The sequence below is a fragment of the Rousettus aegyptiacus genome, unplaced genomic scaffold (genome assembly GCF_014176215.1).
Source record: "Rousettus aegyptiacus isolate mRouAeg1 unplaced genomic scaffold, mRouAeg1.p scaffold_m13_p_14, whole genome shotgun sequence".
Taxonomy (NCBI): domain Eukaryota; kingdom Metazoa; phylum Chordata; class Mammalia; order Chiroptera; family Pteropodidae; genus Rousettus; species Rousettus aegyptiacus.
The window spans coordinates 45,572,383-45,595,083 of record NW_023416289.1 but is presented as its reverse complement, the minus strand read 5'-3'; the positions used below and the strand labels follow the sequence as shown (position 1 = coordinate 45,595,083).

Sequence of the window (22,701 nt, the reverse complement as noted above, 5' to 3'; positions counted from 1 at the left end):
AGAAAAAGTCTGGGACCCTTGGAATACTTCAGGGCTATTTCAGGGCCCCATTGTTTTTCTGAAAGCTGAGATAGGGAGGGGTGAAATGACAAGCTTCAGGGTCTCCCTGAGGCTGTGTTCCCTGGGGACTATTTTGAAAGCAGCCAGAGACGTTGGGAATTTTCTCTGGCTCTGAAGCCATCTTTCTTAAGTTGTCTTGCCTGACACATGCTCGCTCCTTCTAGGTGACAAAGAGAAGCCCTGGGGTGTGGGAAAACCAGGATCTGGGGAACTGTGGATGGGATGTGTGTCTGCGACCAAAGTACGTTTTTAAAGTGTGCCAGGTCCAGGCTGGCTGGCTCACAGCAGGACTCAGCCTGAAAGAACCCTTTTGTAGTCAAGCGAAGGGACAGGAACTTGACCCTACTTAAGTGCCCTGATGGAGGCAGGCGGTGGGTCGGTGGGTCGGGGTGTTGCGGGGAGGAGGTTGGGCCCTGCTTTACAGGGAAGCCACCCCAACAGCCTAGTCAGGGTGCATCCTGAACAGGGCGGGGGTGAGGGGAGAGGGGACGTGGGGCCAGGCTGGTGTATGGGGTCCTCAAGGGGTGTCCGGGCCAGTGTCCAACAAGAGAGCAGAGGTGCTGAGTCATGCTGATCTCAGCACAGGAAGGGGTTCAGGCAGAAGGGTGGGTGGGGCCGGCCACTGACCTCATCTCCTTGGTGGGACGGCAGTCTGGCTGGGACCCTGCGATCTAGGCCTGGCTGGCTTGGACCCAAGTCTGGCCCCCTCCCCCAAAGTACCGCCTGGAGTGTTCTTTGTCTCCAAGTCTTACTGTCTTTTTAGTTCCCGTGATGTTTTTCCTGGGCTGCAGCTTGTGTCCATATTGTCATCTCACTCCCAGCTGTGATGACTGAGTCCCTCACTGCTATCTTATCCGGCTGACATCTCTGCCCCCAGACTCGGTGTCTCTGGGGAGAGTCCGTGGGGGCGGGGCAGTTGCCCTAGGCACACAGTCACAAAGGAGCCTGAGTTACTCATTCACAGGGTGTCAAACCTCAGCCTAAAGACCTTTAGCCTCGAGCCGGCCACACCAGTAGGAAGTGCTCAGAGGTAGGGGAAGAGGCGGAGATGAGACAGAGGATCTGAAGGACAGACACAGACATTAGGGTTGGGGTGGAGGTTCTGGGGGTCTGTGGGAAGGCTAGAGATCCAGAGAGGGGGACAGAGATCCAAACACACTGGGATAGAGACAGAAGAAGTCTAAGACTCAGAGAGGAACAGAGAAGGGAACAGAAAGATCCATCGAGATGGGGACAGAGACCTAGGAAGAGAGAGACCCAGAGAAAAACAACAGACTGACTCTTCAAGTGACTTCATTCTAATCCTGATTCCCCTTCAATCTTCTAGGCCTTTCCAAGTTTAGCATCTTCCCTAGGACCTGCTACTCTCCTGGGGGGCCCCACTCACTAGAACCTCAGAGCTGCTCCTTCTTCAGACCCCCTTCCCACAGCCTTGTCTCCCAGCACAGGTTTGGGCCTGGTCTTCTCCCTTCCATCCCTTGTCCCAGCCTCTTCCCAGCCTTCCTACCTCCAGTAGCTTCCCTGTAAGGATGCAGACCCCTCCCCCTCCTCTGCTCAGTAAAAGTGCAACTTCCTATGTGGTGGAAGCATCTAGGCCTTCCTTCCCCCAAGCACAGGAGGACTGCTATTTTCTGACCCACCCCCTCAACCCCAGGCTCCTCTGCCTGGCTCCAATACAATACCCTGGGCTGCAACTCATATTCTGGGTCACCTCAGTTCCCCTCGGGACTGCAGGATCAGGGAGGGCTGGGACCTAACTTGTCACTAACCCACAGAGGGCACTGGGCACCATCAGAAAAAGATGTCAGTGTATGAAGCCTGGTCTCTTTCGCCAGCCAGGGAGAGGGCCCAGTCACTCAGACACTGAAGTGTGGCCCCAAAGAGGTTTATTACCCCCTCCAGACCACTCCTCCCCACCCCACCCCCCAATAATTACAAAAGTAAGAAAAATACCCCTGGCCACCCCATCCCCACCCCGCCCCACCCAGAAAAATGCCATAATTTATGCAGAAAACATAGTCCAAGGCAGCAGGTGGCCTCAGCCCATCTTCTTCCAGATAACGGTTAGTGAGGCAGTGAGCATTCCGGTCACGAGAATGGTCACTGTCTGCCACGTGGGTGTCCCAAAGTAGGAGAGAAGGCCGTCCTGGGGACAGGGACATCAGTCACTTTAGCAATTTGGCCATGGGCCACTACAAGGATCAGGGAGAGGTCAGAGGGCATGAATAAGGGCAAAAGTCTAAGAGTAGTGGGTACTGCAGAGTTAGGGTCAAAGAGTTATTATCAAAGAACTTGATTCCAGAGGAAGGTACCAGGGAGGTACTAGTCAGGTCAGGGGTCACTGGGAGGTCAGGGGTCACCATAAGGTCAGGGTCACAGAGGTCACCAGGCACCAGATAAATCAGGGATTGATCAGACATGTAAGGAGACACATTACAGATTACATCTGAAGATCCAAAAATGGGGAGGAGGTACACCACTGTGGGGAGCTCAGGAAGACCCAAGGGTCCCAGAGGAGTAGGGGACAGAGTTAGGGGCCTCACCCAACCACCCTGGTCCTGGATCCAGCCCAGCAGCCGCTCTCGAAGGAAGTCCAGTGTCCAGCCCATGATGGTTCTTATCAGCTGGGGCACTTTGGTGCACAGGGCCTGCGGGGAGTCAGGTAGGCCTTAGGGACTAAGCCTTGTCCCCCCCACTGCCTTGGAGGAGTGGCCCCAAGCCTCCTTTCTCTTTGCCTCCCATCCTGCCCCAACCACCCTGCGGTCTCTTTTCCACTCACAGTCAGAATGAGCTTCATATACTGTAAACTGGATCTTGTTCACAAAGTGCCCTGCTCACAAACTTTCCATGGCTCCCCAGTACCCTTGGGATAAAGACCAAAAGGCGTAACTTGGCCCACAAGGCCTTGCGCACAGGCTCAGACTCAACAGCAATCCAATTTATGGCTCTTCTGTGCCTCGGTGACCGACCTTCTTATATTCATTCTTACCAAACCCTCCCCTGCCCTTTGCACGTGCCAATTCTTCTGCCTAAACGGGACTCAACCAAATGAATTTTCATTCATCCCTCAAAACTCAGGTCTAACGTCACTTCCCCGGAGGGGACTCTCTGACCTTCAGACCAGGTAAGACCCGACACTCCCATAACCATGACTTGTTCTCCAACTCTTTGGACTTCCCCTTCCCACTCTTCATCTAGCTGCTTCTCTCCTCCGGCTGTCCCCAGCTCCACATGCAGCCCCACCATCACCCTGACTGCTGTCACCCTCGCCTGCGACATTCAACCCCCATTCACTCAATCTTGTGAATACATCAAGAAGTCTACTTCTTCCCAACCTGATGACTGAGTCTCGGTCAGTCATCATTTGCAGGCACTGTTACAGGTGCCCCCTTTTGCCTTTGTGCCCCATAATCCCTTTTTCTACCCACAATGGCCAGAACAACTCGTTGGACTTCCCTTCTTCCCCCAATATTTTATCATGAGAATCTTGAGAGAAAAGTTAAAAGAATTTCACAGTGAATAGCCATATACTTGCAACCTAGATTCTACAACTAACATTTTGCTATACTTCACAATAATCTTTTAAATTTATAAATCAGGTCACCTCATTCTTCTGTTTAAAACCAGTCACTGCCACCTCACTCAGAGTAAAGCTAAAGTTGCTATAGTGGGCCTCCTCCTACCTGTCCTCATCTCCCACCCTTCACTGTCCCAACCACACGGATCTCCTCATTGCCCTCAACATATATGGCTTGGTCCTACCTCAGGGCCTTTGCACTTGCTGTATCCTTCCCCAGATCCCTTCCCCCAAAACCTTACATGTTACTGTATCTTTCTCGTCTTTCCAACTTTTGGCTTTAATGTCACCTCCTCTTAGAAGTCTTTCCTGATTACTTTGCAGTCACATGACTCTTGCTTTTCCCTCTCGGCATTCATCATTTGATGTGAGCTCCACAAGAGCAGGGGACCTAGTATGCTTGGTTCAGTGCTGCGTCCTGGGTGCTGAGTACAGACCAGGTACGTAGTAGGCCCAATAAATGTTTGTTGGATGAATAAATGAATAAAGGAGCCGACAGCCGGCCCGCCACTGCCTGTCTCCATCCTCTCTGGGCCACCACGGGGGTTGACCTCAAGACTCCCAGGTCCCCGTCACCCTGAGGGCAGCCGCCCCGGGGCTCATCGCCACGTAGCCGCCCACCTTGAGCACCAGTTTGCTGGCAAAGTAGAACAGGGCGACAACCCGGCCCCAGTTGAAGTTGCCATCGGAAAACATCTCAGACGCTACTCGGAAAAAGACCTCGCGGGGGGAATCTGTGTCCACAGCTGCAATCATCCTGCGGGAAGGCGGAGGGACAGTGCTGGGAGGGACGGTCAGGTGGGTGTAGAGACTGGCATCCACCCCATACCAAAGACAAAGAAACAGGCTCGAGCCACACTGAATGACGGGCACGAGGCCATGGCAGGGACAAGATGGACATTTAGGAAAGTGAAAAAAATGACTCTCTGAAGGAGGGTGTCAAGACCCGGGGGGTGGGGAGGGCTGGGAGTGGACAGTGCTGAGTTGAGTGGTGAGGCCCTGGACCCCTGGGACTGAGGGAAATGGGGGCTGTGGGTCTGTACTCCACGCTTCTAGGGGAAGACGGGGTTGGGAGCCGAGACTCCTGGGTCCTGAGGGTGAAGGGAAGCAGTGGCTAGACTCCTGGGTCCTGGGAACCGCACCTCTGCAGCTCCATGTTACTGTCCAGTTCATCTCCGATGCGTTTGAGGCACTCGCTGAGCTTCTTGGTGGAGGCATCCTGCGGCCCCCTGGGCTCCAGGGCCAGCTCAGGTGTCTCTCCCCCCATTCGCCCTGCTCGATCCTGGATGAAACTAGAGCGGGAATGGAAGGGTGGGGTGCAGGATCAGAATGAGGCGTCACTCCTCAAATCCGCTCTGCAATAATCAGACCTCAAACTCACCCCTGAAGTAAAAGGGCCCCTGTCTTCATGATCTGCTCAGAGCTGGTGGGCCCTAGAGGAGAAAGGAGGGAAGAGGTGCCTGGCTCTTGGGTCCTAGGGGATCTGGGGGAACTGCAATGGTCCGTGATCCCCGAAGGAGGACAATGCTAGAGGGCCCTGGATTTCTGGGTCCCTGGTAGGTCAAGTGACGGGAGGCCCGGGCAACTGAGTCGCCGATGGAGGAGGAGGCAGGGAGCCTAGGCCTGTACCACACATTCTTCCGGGAAAGCAGGCTGAGGGAACACTTAAAGCATCCTGGCCGGAGGGGGCCGAGAGGAGACCCGTCCCTCCCACCAGGAAGTGGTGCCGGCAACAAGCCCGGGCTTGCCCGGGGGCTTGGATTCTGGGGTCCGCAGCTTCTCTGGGGTCCCAGAGCGCCGGGCAGGAAGGGATCGCGGCGCGGAGGCCAGGGAGCCGGGGAACCTCGGGGAAGGAGGGGGCTGGAGGCTGGCAGCGCCCGACCCGGGAGTTTCTGCCCCGGAGTGCTTGGAGATCGCACCGCCCCAGCCCGGCGGGCGGGATCGCGGGGCCGGCCGGCGAGGGGCTTGTCCTCCTCCCGCCCGTCTGCCTCCCGCCTCACCCCCGTCTCTGGGTTGCTCCCCGGACCCGTCCATCACCGACGCTCCCGCCGCCGCCTCTCGCCGGGTCTGCCCGGGCGGCTGCAGCACGCCCCCGGTCACGTGAGCGTCTCGCTGAGCGTGCGTCATCTCACGTGACCGCCCCGCAAAATGGCCACCGCGGGCCGCTGCCCCGCACGGTCGTGGACGCCGAGACGTGACTATCCGATCAGCACTTCCCTTTGGGAACTGGCTGTGGCGCCATTCCACCGGCCGCCCATTCATTCGCAGCTGTGACTTTCATTCCTCCGTCCTTGCAATATTTTCAGAAGTCTCGGGTGGGACTTCTCCCAGGGCAGAAGGAACGTCTAGTGCACATCGGAGAGGGACAGCAAAGGCCCCCAAATAGCAGTCATTGAGGCAGGACGTTTCAGATGACTAAATCCTATGAGTGTTTTATGGGTGTTCATATGAGAATAAAAGGAATCCGAATTTCAAAAAGTGGCGAAACTAATCTGTGGTGATAGATTGGCGGGATATGGACAGGGCGGGGCCCCAAGGGAAGCTCCCAGGGTGCCTGGAATGTGCTATACATTGATCTGGGCGGTGATGACTTGGCTAGACACATATTTAAAAAATTTACTGAACTGACACGTAAGACGTGCATTTTACTGTATGGAAACTATATCTCCTTTTTAAAAAAAAATGAGAAGAAAAAAGAACTAATATTAGAAAAATAGGCTGGGCTCAGATGAAGGAGAGAAGGAATCTATGTCCCAAGGGAGGCTGGGAGCCATGGCAATTGAAGATGATAGGTGTTCCTGGCCATTGGCCTAACATCACCAGAACAACAGTCTGAAAAAGTCAAGTTTATTGACCCACTGCCATGATGGAGCCCACACAACGGAGAGACCTTGGAGCATTTTGACAAACAAGGAAAAGGTAGTTGAGTTACTGTAGATTTGGAGGAAGGGTGGAGTTTAGTTGACAACTACATGATAGGCTCCAAGCAAAGCAGGGGCGACGTCAGGGGTGGACCCTGAAGAAGAACCAGGGTCCTATGTCCTTGGAAACTACAAGCTAAATGTGGGTGTGGAGTGTTGGGTCTAAAGCCTTTGAAGGTACCAGGGACTGGAAATCAAGGTCGCTAATGAGTATCAAATGACTTAGATCCTACAGCAAGAGTAGACTGTTTTATGGCGACAGTGGAATTTCCAACACTTTACATTTTTAGAGAACAATGTTTCTCCATGTATAGAAAGCGTGTCCTTGGGAGACATGGTGTTTCCTGCTAACTTTGAAGCAGGCTTTATCTGCAGCTGTTATTCAAGCCAAGTGAATGAACCCTCCTTCTACTTCAGTTACAGAGACAAAGGAAAGGGTTTTTAATGCAACCACAGACCTCTAAAGGGGACAGCTAGCTGTTGAGTAGAAGGGGAGAAGACTTTTTAAATCCTGAAGTCAAAATTGTTTACAATAATAAAGATGCTATATTGGAACTGTGAAGCCTACGTCCATCATGGGCCCCAGTGTTTCTCACCTCCAGGTGTTCATGCCTCTCCCACACTGAGTAGGACTGACCAATAGGGTATTGTGGAAACAACACTGTAACTGCCAAGGTTAGGTCATAAAAGTCGCCATAGCTTCCACCTTGCTCTCTCTTGATTCGCTTGCTTTAGAGAAAGCAGCTGCCACGTTGTGAGGACACTCAAGCAGTCCTCCTCCGGAGAAACGCATATGTGTGGAACCAAGCCCTCCAGCCACATGAGTGAGCCACTTTGGAAGCACACGCTCCAGCCCCTTCAAGCCTTCAGATGGCAGCTGTCCCCACCAGCGTCTTGACGGCAAAGCTCATGAGGGAGCCTAAGCCAGAACCATCCAGTTAAGCTACTCATGGATTTCTGACCCTCAAAATTTGTGCGAGATAATAAACATTTATTGTTGTTTTAAGCTGCTAAGTTTGGGGGCGATTTGTTACACAGCAATAGATAACTAATACACCTAGGATAATTATGGCCTGTATAAAGATGAGGAAATCAGAGCCCAGAGAGGAAGATGGGCTCGCCTAAGTTGTAAAGTTCTTACAGGTGATCTCAGTTCTCTGGCTTAACAGCTGTGGCGTTGGGACATGGCTTTGTTACTCTGCCCCACTTACAAGCCTTGGCCTCCTGTCCCTCCCATGCAGCCTATCCCCTACATGGATCCTTGTAGGAGACTCTTGCCCTACCCTGCTCACAGCCCTCCCATGGCTTGCTGGTCACAACAAATCTCTCTTACATTCTCTTACACATAATTACTGATAGAAGCTGCTGCTTATTGTATATTTAAAGAGAACAGAAATAAGACGGTATTTTGATTTTCGTAACAAAGAAAATTAGTTTAGAGATATTTTAAAGTTAGAGATGTCTCTTGCCAGATATAAATTATAAGTGGAATCTAGGCATGGCTTAGCTGGGTCCTCTGCTCCACATGCACTCGCAAGGCTATAAAAAAGCTGTGTTCGCTGGGGTTGTAGTCTCATGTGAGGGCTCGACTGGGGAAGGATGCATTTCCAAGCACACCTATGTGGATGGAATGATCAGTTCCTTAGGAGATGTTGCAATGACAGCCTCAGTTCTTTGCTGGTTGCTGGCCACAGACCAGCCTCAGTCCTTTGCTATGGGACCCCTTCACAGGGCAGCTTACAACATGACAGCTGACTTCATCAAAGTGAGCAAGCAGGACTGAAGTCACAGTCAATTATAACCTAGTCTGGGAAGGGATATACCATAACTTCTGCCATTAGCAGCAGGTCACTAGATCCAGTGCACTCGCAGGAGTGGAGGTCACACAAGGATGTGAATATCAAGAAGTGAAGGTCATCGAGAGCCTCTTAGAAACTGATGACTGTGCCAGGAAAGGAGGAACACTTTGCACACCGGGGAAGGGCAGCAAAGAAGAGGAATAAAAGAAGAGGAATGCTGTTGGCGCTAAGTTCCTCAGCGTCAGAGGGCCCTGATGGCCGACCTCAGAACGCTTCTGGGGTGGAGAACAATGGGCGGGATTTGGGGGTTCCAGTTCTGCTTAGACATCTTAAAAATGAATCCATCTTTCACACTGTAAACGTTACACCAGTTTTACTGGTTAGCTATTGCCACGTAAGAAATCAGCCCGGAGCTTAAAGGCTTAAAACGACAATCATTTTATTATCTTTCATAGGCCTGTGGGTAACAACATTGCAACACGTTTAGCTGAGATTTGATCAGGATCTGATTGAACATCTATTTTCTCGGAGCTTCATGGCTTTCCATGTAGTTCTTCATGGGGGTTAGTTTGGGCTGCCGCACAGCTTGGTGGCTTCAGGCCAGTGAAAATCCTCACATGATGGCTGCAGATTTTGAGATTATTTCGTCTAACTAAAGTGCACTGTCTTCCCCCACCTAGCCTCAGAAGTCTTGCAGCATTGCTTCTGCCATGTTCCAAGGGCAACAAATGAGTCACGAGCCCACTCAATTTCAAGGGAAGGAGAGCTGGGCTCCACTTCTTAATGGGGGCAGTGAGTGGGGACAGGAGCTACCTTTGGAAAGTATGAGGTGGCACACCAATTCGGCTGCTTTAGCAAAGGCTAATATAACAGTAGCTTAAACAACTAAGAAGTGTATTTCCCTCTCACGTAACAGTTCAAGAATATGAAATCCCAAGTGCTATTAATGGTGAGTAGAGTACTACAGTGTCGGGACTGCGGTGACTAATTTTATGGGTCCAGATATCTGGTCTAACACTATTCTGGATGTTTCTGTGAGGGTATTTTGAGACCAGATTAACATTTAAATTGGCAGACTGAGAAAAGCAGATCGCTCTCCCAAATGTGGGTGGGTCTCGTCCAATCACTTGAAGGCCTGAATAGAACGAAAATGCTGACTTTCCTCCAGGTAAGAATTCTTTCTGCCTGACGGTCTTAGAACTAGGACATTACCTTCTTCATGCCTTCAAACTCAAACTGAAACGTCGGTTCTTCCTAGGTCCCTAGCTGCTAGCCTTCATCCAAGAACCATGCCATTAGTTCTCCAGGTACTTGGGCCTTCAGACTTGAGCTGTGACTAAACCTCGTCTCTCTCAGGTCTCCAGTTTGCCAAACCACTCTGCAGACCCTGAGGCTTGCCCACCTCCATATTCACTGTGTGGCTGCACCATCCACAACACATGGGTTCCATCTCATAGTGTCAGATGGTCAAGCCAGTCAGTGCGCAACACCACACCTTCACTCCAGCAGCAGCGAGAGGTTGAAAGAGATGCAATTCTCTTTGCCTTTTAAGGGCATAACTCAGATGCCGCACATCACATTGGCCAAAAGCTATTCAACTAAGTGCAAGGGAGCCTGGGAGATGTAGTCTTTAGCTGTGCAGCCAAGTGTCCAGTGAAGCTTCCCTATTTATTACAGGGAATGATTAATAAAGGGACTGCTAGCCATCTCTGCTATGCAATTAAAAGATTGAAACCAAACAAGCAGAGGGCTGAAACCAATGTGGTGATACCTGAGTGGTGTGTAATAGGACGTAGAATAGAAACAATAGAAAAATCATTTGATGATAGCTCATCTCTCAATGTTCTGAAATTGTTACCAAATCGCGTATATGTTCAAAGTGAGAATTATTAGTATCATAAGTCAAATATATCTAACTTCATCTTCTGGAACCTAGTAGAATTGAACTTCCTGGACTGTCTATGGTTAGTTGAGGTCATGTGACTAGTTTCAGCTGAGAGATTAGAAAAGGTTATGTACAGCATTTCTGTGTCAGAGCATTGAAGTATTGGCATAAGAACTTCGGAGCATTTTTTTTTTTTTTTTTTTTTTTTTTGGCCACAGTCACTGGCAAGATTCCAGATTGTAGTGGCTCTGTCAGCTCAGGTCTCAGACACATACAGACCAGAACCCTCAGCCAATACATAACACAAGTGAGAAAAAAACCCTTGGTATGCTAAGCTGAGATTTAGGGGTTGTTTCTTACTGGAGCATAACCTAACCTATACTCACTACTAAAAAATATATGTTAGATCTTCCCTAGAGCACCGAATTCAGGCACCTACACATTGCTTGCCCCCTAAGTGCTTGTAATTTGGGTGGGAATGACCTCATCCCTGCTCCACAGAGAGGCATACAATCCAGGCTTAGCCAATGAGGCCATTGGAACACTCGTGAAGGCAGATACCACTTTTCTGTGGATATAATGGAGGCCTGGAGTTTCTACAGGCCAGTATGGGAAAGGCCTGGCCTCAAAGTGAAGGGCCATTGACTGTTTATTGAGAATCTACTGTGTGCCAGGGGCTGTTCATGTACCATCCCACAGAAACTTCGCCAGAGGGTGGTCAGTAGTACTAAATCTTCCCTTTACTAAGGAGGAGATAAAGGCGGGAGGAGGGGGGCCAGAGGGATGGAATTTGGGCTGCCTCCTACCCTCGTGCTGTTCCTTGCCCAAGGTCACACAGGCGAACGAACTACGGGTCTGCCCACAGGTGTCTGCTCCGGGAGCTCGGGGGAAATGTGTTCCTGACCCTGCCTTCCTTCCTGCCCCCCACCCCCAACTTCCTGTCACCAGATTTATAGTCTAGCGCCTCCTTTGATGCTGGGCTCTCTCCAGCTCCCACCAAACCAGCAGCGCCACGATCTCTGTGGAAACCACGTTTTTATTTATTTGGGGCGAACATCACCATTTGTCTTGGGGAAAAGTAACTCCAATGGCCTTCCTCACCTCCTCGAGGATGTCAGCCAGGAGTTCGCTTTCCGCCAGGGGAATCACAGGACTTTCCTTCAGGCCTGCGGGAGAGGACAGTGTGGACTCCTCGTCCCGACACCCAAGAGACCGAAAGAACTACAATTCCCAGAATCCCACAAGGCACACACATTCAGGTAAATGGTGCCCTGGGGGGTCCCGAGAGATGGAGTCTCCAAGAGCTGCTTAAGTGGCTGATGGAGGGAAGGGTCCCTGATGGAAGAAGGGTCCCCAATGGAAGGAAGCATCCCCGATGGAAGGAAGCGTCCGTAAGCCTCACCAGGCTTGCCCTGCCACCCCTCCGCCCAACTATCCTCCACACCCTTACCCTTTCGCAGGCACTCGCGGACATGCTTGGCCTCGTAACTCATGCCGGCTCCGTTTATAAAATTGAACTCCTGACCTGGGGCCGGGGGAAGCGGGAACTCTTTATGCTCCCCCTTCATCACCAGCTCTGTTGGGCACCAGCAGGGGCTGAGGATCTGGGGGAAGATAAGAGGTGGCCTTACTGCCTGTGATGCTCAGGGGCTTCAACTGCTGGCTCAGGCTGGCTGGCCTCCACCCTCAAGGAGGGCTGGATGCCCCCTCCATCACTGGTTGCTGGGCTTTCTTCAGCACAGTTGTCAGACTAGAAGCCTGTCCGTTCGTCTCGCCAGGGGCAGATGCCTCTCTGAATGCATGCGTATCATCGCATCTGTGTGAATCCCTCTTTTTCAAGGCAACTTGGATGATTCAGCACCTTCTTCCACTTGGTTTTCAGCCCCAGATCCCTGGAGAGCCTAAATTATTCCCATACCCAATCTAGGCTAACACAGAAATACAGAGATGCAGCTGGGGCATGGTCAAAATTGTTTGAAGAACAGGATTTCTTTCGAGCAACATGGCCCCGGGAAGCCCACTGAAGCTGAGCTTAGTGATGCCCACATCACCTCCTGGAAGCCATTGCAAAGGTCTCCACTTGCCCTCTAAGCAGGATTGATAGAAACGATTTCTCCTTAGGCCTAAGGATATTGGACAGAGCAATAGGCTCACCATCAGGAAGGAGCCCGCTGGTCCAAACCCCATCCCATGGACTGGTGCTTGAGGATGCATTCCTTAGCAACGGTGTGGGAAAAGGCAGCTTCAGCCCATCTCCAGCTCCAAAGCCACAGCTTGCCCACTCCTCCTGCTAAGGGCCATGGTTCCCAGCACCTGGGCCAATCCCAGCTCGGCCGGTGGCTACTCACCTGGGCCGTGCCCTTGGTACCGCTCACGGAGGCCGTGTTGCAGAGCTCAACAGAGATGCTGCAGGTGAAGCTGGCATGGACCCCTCCTGGGTACTGGAGGAGCACGGTGACCGTGTCATCCACGCCTGGGGGGAGGCACAGGACAAAGGCAAGCCTGGCCACAGATCCTGCCTGTGGAACCTTGGGCAAGAGATCTTGTCTCTGAAGCAGCAATGAAATAGAATGAAGCACCCATCCACACTACCACATGGGCGAACCCCGACAACATTCATGCTAAGTGAGACAAGCCAGACACAAAAGGTCACATACTGCAGCACTGCACTTGGATGAAATATCCCATATCTGGCAAATCCATAGTGCCAGAAAAGTACATGAGCGGTTGCTTAGGGTTCGAGGATTTGGGAGAATGGTGTGTGTGTGTGTGTGTGTGTGTGTGTGTGTGTGTGTGTTAATTAATGAAAATGTTCTAAAATTCATTCTGTGATAAATGCACTACTCTATGAATACATGAAAGCCATGGAATTATACACTTTAAATGAATAAATTGTAAGGTATGTGAATTCTATTGCAGTAAGCCGTCATCAACATAAATAAGCCAATAAGTGCTAAAAAAGAATCAGACCTCATCACCCTGGGCTTTAGTTTCCCTCTCTGTAAATACTTGTCATATAGGCATGTGAGAACCAGTTTCCTCGTCTCAAACATGGGGATGATAACAGAACCTGCCCCATCGGGTGGTTCTAAGTATTACATTAAATGATATAAAATGCACAAAGCACTTAGGAGTGTATTTAGATCACACCAAGTGACAGAGGAGCATTAATTAAAAATGAAACACTGCATGTAAAATACTAGCCTGATCCTGTCAGCAGTGGATGGAAGAACCTCCCGATGGAGTTCTCTCTGGTTCGGATAAGCCCGATTTCTTGTTCTGGACCTGCTGTGTGAGGCTGGACCAGTCCCCTATCTACAGCTCAGTGACCTCGTCCATACAATGGGGACAATCATAATCTGTCTACCTCGTGGAGATCTCACCTGTCATAACCCTAATCATAGGAAGCACTTCACAAGTGGCATCTATTGTTAGAGATACTTCTCAGTGTACCGATGGCCAGATAACAGATTGACACAGTGTTTCAAAAGGGTGAACTTCACCCCAGGAATTCTCTTCCTGGTTACTTATTGCCTTCCATGGTACAGTTGGTAAACCCACTCATTTCTCAATGAGTGTCCCTTCACCGCATGACTCAATAGTTCCTTCCATCCAGAGGTACAATCTGTTTGGCCACCTCTGAAATCTGAGCTGGCCCTGGGCCATGCGACAGCAGCAAACACGTGGCGTCCTGCCTTCTTTTTGCTGCGCCCAGAACTCTGAACCCAAGCGGTGAGTGAGCTGGAGCTGGTCAGCTGCAGAGGCCACATGCAGGGGAACCTCGCAAGGCCCAGACAACAGCCACCACCCACGAGACAAAAGCGAGGCGGAGCCAGCCGACAGCTGCTGCAGGAGTCAGGCCCACAGAAGAAGCACCCAAGCTGAGCCAACCCAAAGTGCCAACCCACACCATCACCAAGGTCACTGAATTCCAGGGTAGTTTGTTATGCAGCGAAGGCTCACAGAAACAACTTCAAAACATAAGAATCGCAGATATTTATTAACTGCTTAACTTGCCTCAATAGTTACTTCATTAACTTCCTTTGACATTTTATTAGGAACTAAGACTCAAAGAGCTTGAGTCCCTTGGCTCAGATCACACAGCAAAGTCCCAGGACTCAGCCTGTCCACACTCGGAACTCAGACCCCCTTTCGTTTCCAGCAGGTTCTTAGTCCAGCCGTCTAACCTGACGTTCATGAGCGAGGAGACTTAGTCCCAGCTCAGGACACCCCGTAAGACAGGATTATTCTTATTATCCTCACAGAGTCAAGAACAGACCGTACCTGTCTCGTGACGCCTTCCCACAGCTGAAATCTTCTCTGGTTTCTGCCCTCCGAAGACCATGGAGATGAACTGGATGCAGTAGATACCAAGGTCCAACAAGCCACCGCCAGCCTGTGCCCAGTCCATTGCCCGCGGCACACACTTGAGGTCTTTCCCAAATTCGGCCCGAGCCACGCGGAGGTCCCCCAGCATTCCCTGGGCCAGAGCAGACCTCAGAGCTTCAACAGCGGGAAAGAAGCGGGTCCAGATGGCCTGCAGGCCACAGAGGGAAGTGGATGCAGGAAGGGAAGGAAAAAGTCAGGACCCAAGAATTAACCACCCAGTTCCTCCCTCTCTGAGGCCCAAACTCGAGAGGGTACCTGTTGCTCCTTGGTCTTCAAACAAGAATTCTCCCCCTTCTTTCCACAGCCCCTCAGTCCCCAAGTTGTGTCCTGATCCTGACCCTCTCTCTGTCCTCTCCTCCCGTCTCCAGAACCGCATCCCCAACTCCAGACTTGTCCTTTCTCATCTGCACCATGACTCCAGCTTCCCAACATTATAGGCTGAATTGTGTCCCCATCCAATTTCTGTGGAAGTTTGAACCCCCGCAGTACCCCCCGATGTGTGTGTCTTTGGAGATGTGTTTTTAAAGAGGTAATTAAGTTAAAATGAGGTCGTTAGGGTGAGCCCTCATCCAGTAGGATCAGTGTCCTCATGAGAAGAGGACATGAGGACACACGCGTGCGCAGAGGGAAGAGCACGTGGAGGGGAAGGGGGAAGACGAACATGCACAAGCCACGGAGAGAAGCCTCGGGCGAAAGCAATGCTCCCGGCGTCTTCACCTCAAGCTTCTAGCCTCCACATGTGTGGGATGATCAATCTCTAGTGGAGAAGCCGCCCAGCCTGTGCTGGCCTTCGCTATGGCGGACCTGGCCCACCAGTACGCCCCGCCTCCGCCCTCCAGTCCACCCCTAGCACAGCCCCAGAGAGCTCTTCGCTTCTCCTAGACGTCACCCAGTCACCTCCTGCCCAGTTCCCCTGTGGGCCTAACATCATGTCCCGTTTCTCGGTGTGTATTACGGACAAGACACCCTGGGCCACCATTGCATAATAAAGCCTCCCAACACCACTCCCAGGTAGCTATCCCTATGTCCATTTCATAGATAAGAAAACTGAGGTTCAGTTGAGTCAAATTCCTTACTCAAGGTCACAGAGCTAGAAACTGGGGAACTAGAGTATAGAGTACTCTGACTTGAAAGCCAGAAAGCTGGACCTGTCCAAGATCAAATTCATAGTAAATACATGAAATCTGGCCATTCCAATTGAAGTCAACCCTGCTTTCTCTTTCTGGTCTGCTTATCTGTGCAACTGACTTTTCCTTGAAGGCTCAGGTCAGCTCCTCCCTGCAGGAAACCTCCCTGAGCAACCCCCAGGCTGAGCTGGGGCCGCTGTGCTCTGTCCCCTGCCCATTGTTATGAGCACAGCAGAAATCTCTTTGAAAACGGAGCCTGTGTCTTAATCATGATGAACCCCTGTTCCTAGGGTTCGATAGGGCACACATTAAGCGCCAATAAAAATGAGGAAGTGATAAACTCACAGAATGTTAGCAGGGGCAAGATACAGTGAGGGCCAGAAGTCACTGAGTAACCGTGATCAATTTTGATAACCTGTTTCTTGGGCATGTGGAACTTGGCAGATAAGAAGGCTCAGCCATATAGGGTAAACGATAGCTAGGTAGGACCCAGGGAAGCAATTGCTACTACTGGAAGAAGCTACAGCAAAGTATTTAAGAACCAGAATAGTCCTTAAGAGAGAAATAGCTTCTGGGGGACCACTGGGTGGCCTCCTTAACTGCTGTGGCCACCCACTGCCCTCTCGTGGCCATTCTAATTACTGGTAGTCTGCAAGACGTCGAAGGCGCCTCTAGCTAGCCATGTGTCTGTTAAGGGCAAAAACAAAGGCTGCTGGACGCTGAGCATTGGGAGCGGGCTCCTGGTCCTTCTGACCTGTGTCCCTGGAAACCCACCCTGACCGAGCCCATTGACATTCCGTGCCACTTTCACTCCTGGCATCCTTTTCTGAAAGGCTGATTGACAAAGGCTCCTTCCCAGGACACGTTTGCCAAGGGCCAGAAGCAGTGGCTCCCACCTGTGAGCGCCCTGCCAGCAGAGTCCGTGGCCTAGCTCAGCTACATCGTGGCCGAGGCGCCCACCTCAGTTCACGTCGTGCCCATCCCGACTCATGGAACCCCCGCCCCGCACCCCCGTGTTCCTCCGAAGAATGTCCGCGGGCCACCACATTTCGGAATGGCGAGCAGCACTCCGCAGGCTGTCGCAAGGGTCCCCGCGGCCTCACCTCCATGAGGAAGACGCCTCGGGACCGGGCCTCCGCCACCATTTCGCGCACTTCCGCAGCGTTTACGCCCATGGGCTTCTCGCACAGGACAGCCTTGCCCGCTGCCAGGCACAGCAGCACCGCGGCCTTGTGCTGGGGGTGCTGGGTGCCAATGTAAGCCACCTCTAGGTTGGGAGGAGACAGGTCGATAGATCAGAAGCCCCGCTCGCCCCAGACCTCCGAGCCCCACCGCCAGCCTCCGAGGAACCAGGGTCCCTCCAAGCGGGGACCAATCCTACCGCAGCGGTGGAACCGTCGCCTAGCCATTCTCCACCATCGCTGTTCTGAGATCATTTCCTGCCCTCCGAGATTACTGCAGTCCATCATTTCATCCTCACACCACCAAGAGGGAGACACTATCATTTTCCACATTTTACAGATAAGGAAACTGACAAGGGCCAAGCGGGCGAGGGAAAGGCCAATCTCGGGAGCCTGACCCCAGAGCCAGGCTCTCGTCCGACTACAGTGCCCTGCCTCTCCATCCAGGCCACTCCGGGACACAGAAGCCACTGGCCACGGGACACACTGAAAGTCTGAAGCAGCTCCCTGAGAGATTCGAGCCCCGCTGTCGCCGTGAGGCCTGGCTCCCGCACGGGATTTCCTACTAGGCAGCTCATCTCAGACCAAACCCTTTCCTCTAGCTCCGCCTCCCAGCCCGAGGTCCCACCGCAATTCCCAAGTGACCCTCCTGTCCCGCGGAGCTTTACATCTCAGACGGAGCACCTGGAAGCAGCGCCCCGCTGGCCCCTGCGGCCCTCGTCACTCACCCACGTTCGGGTCCTTGGCCAGCTCCTCATAGGACCCATAGGCCTTGGGGATATCATGTTTTCGTGCAAACTCCTTCGCCCGGCTCAAGTCTCGTGCCGCTACTGCCACCACCTGGAGGGGCGCCAGGCAGGCGTGGAAGACAGATGGGAGGGAGGTGATAGAAAAGGCGCTGGCTTAAGCAGAAATTGTCGACAGTCCCCAAGACCGGGGATGAGGTGATGGGGGCTGGGCAGTTGGGTCTTGGGACAGAGATCTGGGGCCAGCGATTATGGAATTCCCTAGTATCTCAATTTCTGATCACAGCCGCTCAGATCAGGACGCTCCCAAACCTCACGGTGCTAGTGTTCCCACCACAGAAGTGGAGCAAGGAGTGGATCAAAAATGAGAGGTTGTTTCAATGCCTTGGAGACTCGGAAGTCCGGAATCCTAACTCCCTCCTCCCTCAGACCCAGGAGTCCCGGCCCCCCAGTCTGCTCTTCTCCAGGACGCGAAGGGAGGGCTCACCTGGTGCTCAGAGCGAGGCAGCGTCCGCAGCATGGTCGTAAAGTCGCTGCAAATAAGGCCAGCTGACACGATGCCCCACCGAAGCGCCATTGCCGAAATGCCGAGTTCCAAAGTGCGCTACTTTCTCTGCGCGGGGATTAGGGGACCTGGGGGCGTGACCTCTCCGCCCCGTTTCCTCAACGCGGCTTCTTCAATAGCAATTCCATGGAAGACGTCATTTACTTCTAGCCTCCCCATTGGAGGAACATACCGTTGGTTCCGCCCACCAGGGGGTGGGACCAGACCGACCCCTTTGGTCGTCTAGGGACTCTTAGAACCACGTGCCGCAAGGGGAGGGGCTTTCTTTTTCTGTCAACTTAGGGCCTGCTTCGTTTTCTCCTCCTTCCCACTTTGGTTCAGAAAGTAGAGCGCCCTGAGGAATTGTCTAGAAAGAGGATAGTAATAGTCAAGATAAGAATTACTAATATGAATATTAATGGAGCCTCCCAGCTCCACGCTTTACTTTCCTCATCCGCAGTTTCTCACCATGGACCTGTGCACTAGCTTCCTGTTGCCCCCATTGACAAATAGACGGAGAGAACCTCGGTCATATTCACTTTCACGGCCAGGATATGAAGACCTGCAAACTGCCTGCCTCCAAAGAGCACAGTTTGAGAAACCAGGCCGTACTGCTTCGGAAGACCTGTGAAGCCAGGCTAGGGTGCTGCGAACGCCTCCTCGCCACTTTCCGGCTGGATCGCTTTGCAAAAGGGGTGTACCTCTCTGAGCCTCGCCTGTCTATTCTGGAAAACGGAGATCGCAATGGCATCTAGCTCTGGAGTCTAGTATGTCAAATATAACAAGCGATTATTCCAGGAATCAATTGGTAAAGTTCCAGCCAACTTCCCACACAGCAAACTTGTCCATTTCCCTTCCCTGGTAGACCTGAGCTTCCCACAGGGAGTCACAGGTTCCAAGCTCACACAAACTGCTGAATAAAAATATTAATGGATTGTACTGAATACACAATATCATTACGTTGAAGAAAAAGGAAAACAAAGAATTTTTAATAAGTAGATGCTCATGGGTATTTATTGTTCACACAAAAACTTGTGTTGCGGAGACGATTTGGAAGAAGAGTCGGAGTCTGGAAATGTTTAACTAACATGGATTAGGGAGAGGAGGAATGGCAATGCTAGCATCCCCAACCGCTGTCACCATGGCTTTTTAATAAGTTTCACTACAATGCTGCTTTGTAATTTATTAATAGTTACTGTCAGGTTAGTAAATACAAGCTACAGCCAACTCCCAGATTCAGCCTCAAAGCCACCACCATGTTCTCAGCTATTTCTTCTCAAGTATCTTTTTCTTATCCTCTAAAGTATCCTTTTCTAGTCCCTAGAGCAAGAAGTCTCAGAATCGGTCAGGCATGTGCGCCCTCCCTGTAATGTGTCCTTGTGTCCAAGTCTACACCTGCTTCTGATGTCCTCGTTGCTCTAAGCACCAGACATTCTGCTAGGCACATTCTGTACCACAGGCGTCTCTTAAAACAACTTGTACACAAATGTTCATCGCAATTTTATCTTAATAGCTGAAATAACCCAAATGTCCTTTAACCAGCTAATGGATAAACAAACTGGCATACCAATACAATGAAATAACTTCTCAGCAATAAGAAGGAATGAACAATCAACATATACAACAACTTGAATGGGTCTCAAGGGCATTATGCTAGGCGAGAAAAGGCAATTTCAAAGTGTTGCATAGTGTATAATTCCATTTACAGAACATCCTCAAAGTGACAAAGTTATAGCCATGGAGAACAGACCAGCTGGTTGAGGTTCAGGGGAGGACACAGTTATTCAGGGTAACACAGGGGAGTGTCTTTGTGGGGATGGAATAGTTCCCTATCCTGATTGTGGCAACGGGTACCCAAATCTTCACATTTGATAAAATCTCTTAGAACTTAGATGTGCTGATGAATTCCCAATCAGGTCTGTAACTGATTAAATAATGTAGCAATAGCAATTCCTGGTTTCACAACATAACCATAGTTACCTAAAATAACAACACCGTGGAGAAGCTGGGTGTAGGGTACAAATGAACTCTGTTTTATTTGTTGCAACTTCTTCGAAAATTTCAGAATAAAAAGTTATAATTCAAAACTGTTGGCAGTGAGTTTATGTTCCCAGAAAAATCATTTTGGAATATTGTATAAAGTAGAAAACAAGGGTATGGCATGGTCCAGCAGTTCCTGTCCTGAGGAGAAAATGTGCGTCCTTGAGAAACTCTCCAAGTTGTGCTTGAGAAGATGTTTAAGAACGTTTATTTCAGTGTTGGGTTTGATAGCTCCAAATTGCCAACAGCCATCAGTGGAACCATGGCAATTAAACTGGCAAATCTTAACAACAGGATACCACATAGCAAGGGAGATGGGTGGACGAGCTGTACATGCTGTTGACGTGCCATCTCCAACCTCAGTGGGAAAAAAAATCAGGTGACGTCACAGTTCACATAAGGGTCCTTTAGTAACAAGTCCTCTTGTTTCTAAACTCGAGTGACATCACAGTTCATATAAGAGTGTTCTGTAGTGTTTGTAGGTGTTTTCCTGATTAATACAGTACTGGAAACATTTATGGGAATGAAAAACTCCACGTTCAGGATAGTGGTTCCCCTGAGGTCAGGAAGAAGGTGATGTGACAGGGAAATAGCCACGGGGGCTTCAACGTTATCTGTAACATTTTTCGTGTCTTAAGAAAAGAAATCAGAAACAATTAGGTCAGTATGTTAAGGCTTGGTGTTTCTGGGCAATGTGTCCCAGGGTGTTTTCTCTGTGCTTTTCTGTGTGTTTTTATTTGTCTGTAAAGTATTCCTCAAAGCTCTTACACAGGGCTGTCTATGCCTGCCCCTATTCGAAAGGTTTTCTGGGTGTTATTTCCCATAACCCTCGCAGCCACCCTCTATCATCTTATTAACCCCACTTTACAGATGAGGAAACTGAGGCAGGCACAGCGTTCAAGAGTTTTCCCTGAAGCCGCACATCAAGCAAGTGGGAGCGCAGGGCTTGAAATCCGACCAGTGCGGGACGTGGTTCCATAGTGTAGCGCTTAGCATGTCTGCAGAGGGTCCTGGGTTCGTGCCCTAGTGGAGCCATGGTCCATGGTCTAGGCCATGCCACCCTCAACAAGCCCGATGTCTGATCTTAGAAGCTAAGCAGGGTTGGGCCTGGTTAGTACTAGGAAGACCAGGTGCTGTAGTGCAATTAAAAAAAAAAAAATCCAATCAGCGTGGTCCCAGAGTCCACACACTGCACTGTGCCTGCTGTGTTCGAATTAATTAATAATTAAGTTAAGAACAGAGCTCCTTCGCTCAGCAGGTCAGATACCTGCCCTCCCTATGAGACCAACCATGGAGTTAACCACAAGACAGAGTTTCTGGGACCCCAGGTGAGAGCCAGGTAATTAGCAGAGGGCATCAGCCAAGAAAGACACCCACTTCTTAATTCTCTTAACGAAACGAGCAAAGTAAAGATGTTGGAAGTGTGGCTTCTTTAGTCTGAACTTGAGTACCAGATCATGAGAGTTTGGGTGCCAGCACTTTCTAGGAGTTGCTGGCAACACCGTTTAGAGACCTGGAGTAAGTTGGAATCATGGGGAGATTTCAGGGGAAGGCTCTGTCCCAGCCAGCTCACAGCAGGAATTCCAGAAAGAGTCTCTGGGGTCATTCAGCAGAGTCTTCCCTGCAGAACGCAAATGTTTACTGAGCTTATAATCTGTGCTAGGTCCTGAAGACATACCAGAAACGAGACGGATACTTTCTCTGTCCTCAGGCAGCTATAAATCCGGTGGGGAACAGGATGAGCAAAGGGCTCGGAGGAAGGAAAGGGCTAGGTAAGTTCTAAGAACTGAAAAAAGGCCAGCGTGGCTGAAGAAAAAAGATGGTGGGTGGGCGTGATGGAAGATGGGCCTGGGGAAGCAGGCAGGGGAGCAGTCACGAAGGGCTCTAAGAGGACACTGGAGGGATTTCGGCAGTATGGCAGGGACAAGGGTCTGATCTGGGCAGCTTCTTGTTGTGGTGCTCACCGTGGGCATGACTCACACACTTTGTTGGCTAACAATATTACTCTTGACTTGGCTCTGTGCTGGGCAGTGCTGGGGACCTAGAGATGAGCCGCACCCCACTCTCTGTCCCCCTCTGGTGGGGGGAGCAGACACTATCTGCGCCGACCATGCAAAAGGCAGGTGGGAAGAGCACATAGCATTTACTCATTAACTCATTTGTTTACCAAGATCCTTAGAGTATAGATTAATTGCCAAAAAAAAAAAAAACAACAAGGCACGATGCCTCAGAGTGTGAACTTTGGATCCAGCCTGCCAGGGTTCAAATCCCAGCTCTGCCACTTACTGGTTGTGGGACCGCAGGCAAGTGGCGTGGCTTCTCTTATTTGCCTCATCTGTAAAATGGGAGTGATGATGGTAATGACCTCACAGGGGTTCTGTGAGGGTGAAATGAATGGTTATTTATAACATAATGTGCTCAGAATGGCACCC

General features: G+C 51.0%; 2 protein-coding genes across 3 annotated transcripts; both read right to left on the bottom strand.

The window, feature by feature from the left end:
- Positions 1 to 989: 989 nt before the first annotated feature.
- BAX (BCL2 associated X, apoptosis regulator) lies at positions 990 to 5,914 on the bottom strand. Of its 2 annotated transcripts, XM_016122399.2 has the most exons (6): positions 5,638 to 5,914; positions 5,019 to 5,070; positions 4,780 to 4,929; positions 4,259 to 4,394; positions 2,604 to 2,708; positions 1,930 to 2,206 (listed from the first exon to the last, which is right to left on the bottom strand). In XM_016122399.2, exons 1-6 carry the CDS (start codon positions 5,897 to 5,899, stop codon positions 2,099 to 2,101), a joined length of 813 nt encoding a protein of 270 aa, XP_015977885.2. In that variant the 5' UTR covers positions 5,900 to 5,914; the 3' UTR covers positions 1,930 to 2,098. The 2 variants fall into 2 exon arrangements, with proteins under 2 accessions (XP_015977886.2, XP_015977885.2); XM_016122400.2 differs by lacking the exon at positions 5,019 to 5,070 and having other exon boundaries at positions 990 to 2,206; positions 5,638 to 5,666.
- Positions 5,915 to 11,258: 5,344 nt separating this feature from the next.
- On the bottom strand, positions 11,259 to 18,344 carry DHDH (dihydrodiol dehydrogenase). Its single transcript, XM_016122398.2, has 7 exons — positions 18,173 to 18,344; positions 17,668 to 17,779; positions 16,862 to 17,025; positions 14,527 to 14,779; positions 12,591 to 12,715; positions 11,693 to 11,846; positions 11,259 to 11,408 (listed from the first exon to the last, which is right to left on the bottom strand). Exons 1-7 carry the CDS (start codon positions 18,260 to 18,262, stop codon positions 11,299 to 11,301), a joined length of 1,008 nt encoding a protein of 335 aa, XP_015977884.2. The 5' UTR covers positions 18,263 to 18,344; the 3' UTR covers positions 11,259 to 11,298.
- Between the last annotated feature and the right edge of the window lie 4,357 nt (positions 18,345 to 22,701).

Excerpts from the sequence above, each read along its gene's own strand:
- BAX (XM_016122399.2), bottom strand. The coding sequence starts at position 5,899 with ATGAATGGGCGGCCGGTGGAATGGCGCCACAGCCAGTTCCCAAAGGGA. Across the intron at positions 2,709-4,258 it reads CCAGCAAACTGGTGCTCAAG|GCCCTGTGCACCAAAGTGCC; the intron begins GTGGGCGGCTAC and ends GACTCCCCGCAG. Across the intron at positions 2,207-2,603 it reads TCCAGGACCAGGGTGGTTGG|GACGGCCTTCTCTCCTACTT; the intron begins GTGAGGCCCCTA and ends CCCTGTCCCCAG.
- DHDH (XM_016122398.2), bottom strand. The coding sequence starts at position 18,262 with ATGGCGCTTCGGTGGGGCATCGTGTCAGCTGGCCTTATTTGCAGCGAC. Across the intron at positions 17,026-17,667 it reads GGCCAAGGACCCGAACGTGG|AGGTGGCTTACATTGGCACC; the intron begins GTGAGTGACGAG and ends CTCCCAACCTAG. Across the intron at positions 12,716-14,526 it reads GGGAAGGCGTCACGAGACAG|GCGTGGATGACACGGTCACC; the intron begins GTACGGTCTGTT and ends GCCTCCCCCCAG.